Source organism: Oncorhynchus keta, unplaced genomic scaffold, assembly GCF_023373465.1.
Source record: "Oncorhynchus keta strain PuntledgeMale-10-30-2019 unplaced genomic scaffold, Oket_V2 Un_scaffold_3992_pilon_pilon, whole genome shotgun sequence".
NCBI lineage: Eukaryota > Metazoa > Chordata > Actinopteri > Salmoniformes > Salmonidae > Oncorhynchus > Oncorhynchus keta.
This window is the reverse complement of record NW_026290930.1, coordinates 265,001-275,000: the sequence shown is the minus strand read 5'-3', so window position 1 is coordinate 275,000 and position 10,000 is coordinate 265,001. Positions and strand designations below refer to the sequence as shown.

General features: G+C 43.0%; 1 protein-coding gene across 5 annotated transcripts in view; it reads left to right on the top strand.

Annotated features, from left to right (window-relative positions):
- The window catches only part of LOC127928789 (carbohydrate sulfotransferase 15-like), a 46,509-nt gene that overhangs the window by 13,085 nt on the left and 23,424 nt on the right, over positions 1 to 10,000 (top strand). For all 5 annotated transcript variants that reach the window (XM_052516140.1, XM_052516142.1, XM_052516143.1 and 2 more), the window contains exon 3: positions 1,959 to 2,105. In XM_052516140.1, coding sequence (XP_052372100.1) covers positions 1,959 to 2,105 — 147 coding nt within the window. The remainder of the gene's footprint in view (positions 1 to 1,958; positions 2,106 to 10,000) is intronic.

The following is a 10,000-nucleotide window of genomic DNA, read 5'->3' as shown; positions in this document are numbered from 1 at the left end:
GGGTTTACGTGAAGGACAACATGTCCCTATATAGATCAAGCTGACCCTGTGGGTTTACGTGAAGGACAACATGTAGCTATATAGATCAAGCTGACCCTGTGGGTTTACGTGAAGGACAACATGTCGCTATATAGATCAAGCTGACCCTGTGGGTTTACGTGAAGGACAACATGTAGCTATATAGATCAAGCTGACCCTGTGGGTTTACGTGAAGGACAACATGTAGCTGTATAGATCAAGCTGACCCTGTGGGTTTACGTGAAGGACAACATGTCCCTATATAGATCAAGCTGACCCTGTGGGTTTACGTGAAGGACAACATGTCCCTATATAGATCAAGCTGACCCTGTGGGTTTACGTGAAGGACAACATGTAGCTATATAGATCAAGCTGACCCTGTGGGTTTACGTGAAGGACAACATGTCCCTATATAGATCAAGCTGACCCTGTGGGTTTACGTGAAGGACAACATGTCCCTGTATAGATCAAGCTGACCCTGTGGGTTTACGTGAAGGACAACATGTCCCTGTATAGATCAAGCTGACCCTGTGGGTTTACGTGAAGGACAACATGTAGCTATATAGATCAAGCTGACCCTGTGGGTTTACGTGAAGGACAACATGTAGCTGTATAGATCAAGCTGACCCTGTGGGTTTACGTGAAGGACAACATGTAGCTGTATAGATCAAGCTGACCCTGTGGGTTTACGTGAAGGACAACATGTCCCTGTATAGATCAAGCTGACCCTGTGGGTTTACGTGAAGGACAACATGTAGCTATATAGATCAAGCTGACCCTGTGGGTTTACGTGAAGGACAACATGTCCCTATAGATCAAGCTGACCCTGTGGGTTTACGTGAAGGACAACATGTCCCTGTATAGATCAAGCTGACCCTGTGGGTTTACGTGAAGGACAACATGTCCCTGTATAGATCAAGCTGACCCTGTGGGTTTACGTGAAGGACAACATGTCCCTGTATAGATCAAGCTGACCCTGTGGGTTTACGTGAAGGACAACATGTCCCTGTATAGATCAAGCTGACCCTGTGGGTTTACGTGAAGGACAACATGTCAGGTAGTGCTTTGACCTGGACTAAAACTGTAGACAGGCTGAGCGGTTTTAGTATCTATGAAGGACTTGAGAGGAGACGTTTCCTAATGTTGCTTTCTCCCTCTATTTTTCTGTTTCTCTCTCTCTATCATTCTTTGTCTATCGTTCTCTCTCCGTTCCCTCCCTCCATCTCTCCCTCCCCCCTTCCCCCTCCCTCCCTCCCTCCCTCCCCCCCCCTCCACCCTCCACCTGCCTCCTTATCCCACCCCTCCCTCTCTCCTCCTCCCTCTCCCTCCCTCCCTCCCTCCCTCTCCCTCCCTCCCTCCCCCTCCCTCCCTCCCTCCCCCCTCCCTCTCCCATCCCTCCCTCTCTCCTCCCTCCCTCTCCCATCCCTGGCTCCCTCCCCCCTCTCCCTCCCTCCCTCTCTCCTCCCTCACTCCCTCCTCCCCCTCCCTCCCTCCCTCCCTCTCTCTCCTCCCTCCCTCCCTCCCTCCCTCCCTCCCCTCTCTCCTCTCTCCCTCCCTCCCCCTGCCTCCTCCCTCCCCCTCCCTCCCTCCATCCCTCCCTCCCCCTCTCCTCCCTCCCTCTCCCATCCCTGGCTCCCTCCCCCTCTCCCTCCCTCCCTCCTCCTCCCTCCCCCTCTCTCCTCCCTCCCTCCCTCTCTCCTCCCTCCCTCCCTCCCCCTCCCCCTCTCTCCTCTCTCACTCCCTCCCTCCCTGCCTCCCTCCCTCCCCCTCTCCCTCCCTCTCCCTCCCTCCCTCCCTCCCTCCCTCCCCCTCCCCTCCCTCCCTCCCTCCCCCTCTCCCTCCCCCTCCCCCCCTCTCCCCTCTCTACTCCCTCCCCCTCTCCCTCCCTCCCTCCCTCCCTCCCCCCTCTCCCTCCCTCCCTCCCTCTCTCCTCCCTCCAGGTATAATCCGTCTGAGTGAAGGGTTCCATGACCGTTACCCAGTGGAAGACTATTTGGATCTGTTTGACCTGGCAGCCTATCAGATCCAAGACAACCTGATGGGAAACGCCCACTCAGGAGCCCCAGAGCAACACAACATCATCATAGGTAAAACTCCTTCTGTAGCTCAGTTGGTAGAGCATGGCGCTTGTAACGCCAGGGTAGTGGGTTCGATCCCCGGGACCACCCATACATAGAATGTATGCACACATGACTGTAAGTCGCTTTGGATAAAAGCGTCTGCTAAATGGCATATATAATATCAACACAACATCATCATAGGAAACACTACAGTATTATAATGACAGGACATTGGAGGAGGAGGACACTACAGTATTATAATGACAGCACATTGGAGGAGGAGGACACTACAGTATTATAATGACAGCACATTGAAGGAGGAGGACACTACAGTATTATAATGACAGCACATTGAAGGAGGAGGACACTACAGTATTATAATGACAGCACATTGAAGGAGGAGGACACTACAGTATTATAATGACAGCACATTGGAGGAGGAGGACACTACAGTATTATAATGACAGGACATTGAAGAGGAGGACACACTACAGTATTATAATGACAGCACATTGAGGAGGAGGACACTACAGTATTATAATGACAGCACATTGAAGGAGGAGGACACTACAGTATTATAATGACAGCACATTGAAGGAGGAGGACACTACAGTATTATAATGACAGCACATTGAAGGAGGACACTACAGTATTATAATGACAGCACATTGAAGGAGGAGGACACTACAGTATTATAATGACAGCACATTGAAGGAGGACACTACAGTATTATAATGACAGCACATTGAAGGAGGAGGACACTACAGTATTATAATGACAGCACATTGGAGGAGGAGGACACTACAGTATTATAATGACAGCACATTGAAGGAGGAGGACTCACTACAGTATTATAATGACAGCACATTGAAGGAGGAGGACACTACAGTATTATAATGACAGCACATTGAAGGAGGAGGACACTACAGTATTATAATGACAGCACATTGAAGGAGGAGGACACTACAGTATTATAATGACAGCACATTGGAGGAGGAGGACACTACAGTATTATAATGACAGGACATTGAAGGAGGAGGACACTACAGTATTATAATGACAGCACATTGAAGAGGAGGACACATACAGTATTATAATGACAGCACATTGAAGGAGGAGGACACTACAGTATTATAATGACAGCACATTGAAGGGACACTAGGAGGACACTACAGTATTATAATGACAGCACATTGAAGGAGGAGGACACTACAGTATTATAATGACAGCACATTGAAGGAGGAGGACACTACAGTATTATAATGACAGCACATTGAAGGAGGAGGACACTACAGTATTATAATGACAGCACATTGAAGGAGGAGGACACTACAGTATTATAATGACAGCACATTGAAGGAGGAGGACACTACAGTATTATAATGACAGCACATTGAAGGAGGAGGACACTACAGTATTATAATGACAGCACATTGACACTACAGTATTATAATGACAGCACATTGAAGGAGGAGTATTATAATGACACTACAGTATTATAATGACAGCACATTGAAGGAGGACACTACAGTATTATAATGACAGCACATTGAAGGAGGAGGACACTACAGTATTATAATGACAGCACATTGAAGGAGGAGGACACTACAGTATTATAATGACAGCACATTGAAGGAGGAGGACACTACAGTATTATAATGACAGCACATTGAAGGAGGAGGACACTACAGTATTATAATGACAGCACATTGAAGGAGGAGGACACTACAGTATTATAATGACAGCACATTGAAGGAGGAGGACACTACAGTATTATAATGACAGCACATTGGAGGAGGACACTACAGTATTATAATGACAGCACATTGAAGGAGGAGGACACTACAGTATTATAATGACAGCACATTGAAGGAGGAGGACACTACAGTATTATAATGACAGCACATTGAAGGAGGAGGACACTACAGTATTATAATGACAGCACATTGAAGGAGGACACTACAGTATTATAATGACAGCACATTGAAGGAGGACACTACAGTATTATAATGACAGCACATTGAAGGAGGACACTACAGTATTATAATGACAGCACATTGAAGGAGGAGGACACTACAGTATTATAATGACAGCACATTGAAGGAGGAGGACACTACAGTATTATAATGACAGCACATTGAAGGAGGAGGACACTACAGTATTATAATGACAGCACATTGAAGGAGGAGGACACTACAGTATTATAATGACAGCACATTGAAGGAGGAGGACACTACAGTATTATAATGACAGCACATTGAAGGAGGAGGACACTACAGTATTATAATGACAGCACATTGAAGGAGGACACTACAGTATTATAATGACAGCACATTGAAGGAGGAGGACACTACAGTATTATAATGACAGTACATTGAAGGAGGAGGACACTACAGTATTATAATGACAGCACATTGAAGGAGTATTATAATGACAGCACATTGAAGGAGGACACTACAGTATTATAATGACAGCACATTGATACAGTATTATAATGACAGCACATTGAAGGAGGACACTACAGTATTATAATGACAGCACATTGAAGGAGGACACTACAGTATTATAATGACAGCACATTGAAGGAGGACACTACAGTATTATAATGACAGCACATTGAAGGAGGAGGACACTACAGTATTATAATGACAGCACATTGAAGGAGGACACTACAGTATTATAATGACAGCACATTGAAGGAGGAGGACACTACAGTATTATAATGACAGCACATTGAAGGAGGACACTACAGTATTATAATGACAGGACATTGAAGGAGGAGGACACTACAGTATTATAATGACAGCACATTGAAGGAGGAGGACACTACAGTATTATAATGACAGCACATTGAAGGAGGACACTACAGTATTATAATGACAGCACATTGAAGGAGGACACTACAGTATTATAATGACAGCACATTGGAGGAGGAGGACACTACAGTATTATAATGACAGCACATTGAAGGAGGACACTACAGTATTATAATGACAGCACATTGAAGGAGGAGGACACTACAGTATTATAATGACAGCACATTGGAGGAGGACACTACAGTATTATAATGACAGCACATTGAAGGAGGAGGACACTACAGTATTATAATGACAGCACATTGAAGGAGGAGGACACTACAGTATTATAATGACAGCACATTGAAGGAGGAGGACACTACAGTATTATAATGACAGCACATTGGAGGAGGAGGACACTACAGTATTATAATGACAGCACATTGGAGGAGGACACTACAGTATTATAATGACAGCACATTGAAGGAGGACACTACAGTATTATAATGACAGCACATTGAAGGAGGAGGACACTACAGTATTATAATGACAGCACATTGGAGGAGGAGGACACTACAGTATTATAATGACAGCACATTGAAGGAGGAGGACACTACAGTATTATAATGACAGCACATTGAAGGAGGAGGACACTACAGTATTATAATGACAGCACATTGAAGGAGGACACTACAGTATTATAATGACAGCACATTGAAGGAGGAGGACACTACAGTATTATAATGACAGCACATTGGAGGAGGAGGACACTACAGTATTATAATGACAGCACATTGAAGGAGGAGGACACTACAGTATTATAATGACAGCACATTGAAGGAGGAGGACACTACAGTATTATAATGACAGCACATTGAAGGAGGACACTACAGTATTATAATGACAGCACATTGAAGGAGGAGGACACTACAGTATTATAATGACAGGACATTGAAGGAGGAGGACACTACAGTATTATAATGACAGCACATTGAAGGAGGAGGACACTACAGTATTATAATGACAGCACATTGAAGGAGGAGGACACTACAGTATTATAATGACAGCACATTGAGGAGGAGGACACTACAGTATTATAATGACAGCACATTGAAGGAGGAGGACACTACAGTATTATAATGACAGCACATTGAAGGAGGAGGACACTACAGTATTATAATGACAGCACATTGGAGGAGGAGGACACTACAGTATTATAATGACAGCACATTGAAGGAGGAGGACACTACAGTATTATAATGACAGCACATTGAAGGAGGAGGACACTACAGTATTATAATGACAGCACATTGAAGGAGGAGGACACTACAGTATTATAATGACAGGACATTGAAGGAGGAGGACACTACAGTATTATAATGACAGCACATTGAAGGAGGAGGACACTACAGTATTATAATGACAGCACATTGAAGGAGGACACTACAGTATTATAATGACAGCACATTGAAGGAGGAGGACACTACAGTATTATAATGACAGCACATTGGAGGAGGACACTACAGTATTATAATGACAGCACATTGAAGGAGGAGGACACTACAGTATTATAATGACAGCACATTGGAGGAGGAGGACACTACAGTATTATAATGACAGCACATTGAAGGAGGAGGACACTACAGTATTATAATGACAGCACATTGAAGGAGGAGGACACTACAGTATTATAATGACAGCACATTGAAGGAGGACACTACAGTATTATAATGACAGCACATTGAAGGAGGAGGACACTACAGTATTATAATGACAGCACATTGAAGGAGGAGGACACTACAGTATTATAATGACAGCACATTGAAGGAGGAGGACACTACAGTATTATAATGACAGCACATTGAAGGAGGAGGACACTACAGTATTATAATGACAGCACATTGAAGGAGGACACTACAGTATTATAATGACAGCACATTGAAGAAGGAGGACACTACAGTATTATAATGACAGGACATTGAAGGAGGAGGACACTACAGTATTATAATGACAGCACATTGAAGGAGGAGGACACTACAGTATTATAATGACAGCACATTGAAGGAGGACACTACAGTATTATAATGACAGCACATTGAAGGAGGAGGACACTACAGTATTATAATGACAGCACATTGAAGGAGGACACTACAGTATTATAATGACAGCACATTGAAGGAGGAGGACACTACAGTATTATAATGACAGCACATTGAAGGAGGAGGACACTACAGTATTATAATGACAGCACATTGAAGGAGGAGGACACTACAGTATTATAATGACAGCACATTGAAGGAGGAGGACACTACAGTATTATAATGACAGCACATTGAAGGAGGAGGACACTACAGTATTATAATGACAGCACATTGGAGGAGGAGGACACTACATTATTATAATGACAGCACATTGGAGGAGGAGGACACTACAGTATTATAATGACAGCACATTGAAGATGGACACTACAGTATTATAATGACAGGACATTGAAGGAGGACACTACAGTATTATAATGACAGCACATTGGAGGAGGAGGACACTACAGTATTATAATGACAGCACATTGAAGGAGGACACTACAGTATTATAATGACAGCACATTGAAGGAGGACACTACAGTATTATAATGACAGCACATTGAAGGAGGAGGACACTACAGTATTATAATGACAGCACATTGAAGGAGGACACTACAGTATTATAATGACAGCACATTGAAGGAGGAGGACACTACAGTATTATAATGACAGCACATTGAAGGAGGAGGACACTACAGTATTATAATGACAGCACATTGAAGGAGGAGGACACTACAGTATTATAATGACAGCACATTGAAGGAGGAGGACACTACAGTATTATAATGACAGCACATTGAAGGAGGAGGACACTACAGTATTATAATGACAGCACATTGAAGGAGGAGGACACTACAGTATTATAATGACAGCACATTGAAGGAGGAGGACACTACAGTATTATAATGACAGCACATTGAAGGAGGAGGACACTACAGTATTATAATGACAGCACATTGAAGGAGGACACTACAGTATTATAATGACAGCACATTGGAGGAGGAGGACACTACAGTATTATAATGACAGCACATTGAAGGAGGAGGACACTACAGTATTATAATGACAGCACATTGAAGGAGGAGGACACTACAGTATTATAATGACAGCACATTGGAGGAGGACACTACAGTATTATAATGACAGCACATTGGAGGAGGAGGACACTACAGTATTATAATGACAGCACATTGAAGGAGGAGGACACTACAGTATTATAATGACAGCACATTGAAGGAGGAGGACACTACAGTATTATAATGACAGCACATTGAAGGAGGAGGACACTACAGTATTATAATGACAGCACATTGAAGGAGGAGGACACTACAGTATTATAATGACAGCACATTGAAGAGGAGGACACTACAGTATTATAATGACAGGACATTGAAGGAGGACACTACAGTATTATAATGACAGCACATTGGAGGAGGAGGACACTACAGTATTATAATGACAGGACATTGAAGGAGGACACTACAGTATTATAATGACAGCACATTGGAGGAGGACACTACAGTATTATAATGACAGGACATTGGAGGAGGAGGACACTACAGTATTATAATGACAGCACATTGGAGGAGGACACTACAGTATTATAATGACAGCACATTGAAGGAGGACACTACAGTATTATAATGACAGCACATTGGAGGAGGAGAACACTACAGTATTATAATGACAGCACATTGGAGGAGGACACTACAGTATTATAATGACAGCACATTGAAGGAGGAGGACACTACAGTATTATAATGACAGCACATTGAAGGAGGAGGACACTACAGTATTATAATGACAGCACATTGGAGGAGGACACTACAGTATTATAATGACAGCACATTGAAGGAGGAGGACACTACAGTATTATAATGACAGCACATTGGAGGAGGACACTACAGTATTATAATGACAGCACATTGAAGGAGGACACTACAGTATTATAATGACAGCACATTGAAGGAGGACACTACAGTATTATAATGACAGGACATTGAAGGAGGAGGACACTACAGTATTATAATGACAGCACATTGAAGGAGGAGGACACTACAGTATTATAATGACAGCACATTGAAGGAGGACACTACAGTATTATAATGACAGCACATTGAAGGAGGAGGACACTACAGTATTATAATGACAGCACATTGAAGGAGGAGGACACTACAGTATTATAATGACAGCACATTGGAGGAGGACACTACAGTATTATAATGACAGCACATTGAAGGAGGAGGACACTACAGTATTATAATGACAGCACATTGAAGGAGGACACTACAGTATTATAATGACAGCACATTGAAGGAGGAGGACACTACAGTATTATAATGACAGCACATTGAAGGAGGAGGACACTACAGTATTATAATGACAGCACATTGGAGGAGGAGGACACTACAGTATTATAATGACAGCACATTGAAGGAGGAGGACACTACAGTATTATAATGACAGCACATTGAAGGAGGAGGACACTACAGTATTATAATGACAGCACATTGAAGGAGGACACTACAGTATTATAATGACAGCACATTGAAGGAGGACACTACAGTATTATAATGACAGCACATTGGAGGAGGAGGACACTACAGTATTATAATGACAGCACATTGGAGGAGGAGGACACTACAGTATTATAATGACAGCACATTGAAGGAGGACACTACAGTATTATAATGACAGCACATTGAAGGAGGAGGACACTACAGTATTATAATGACAGCACATTGAAGGAGGAGGACACTACAGTATTATAATGACAGCACATTGAAGGAGGACACTACAGTATTATAATGACAGCACATTGAAGGAGGAGGACACTACAGTATTATAATGACAGCACATTGAAGGAGGAGGACACTACAGTATTATAATGACAGCACATTGAAGGAGGAGGACACTACAGTATTATAATGACAGCACATTGGAGGAGGAGGACACTACAGTATTATAATGACAGCACATTGAAGGAGGACACTACAGTATTATAATGACAGGACATTGAAGGAGGACACTACAGTATTATAATGAC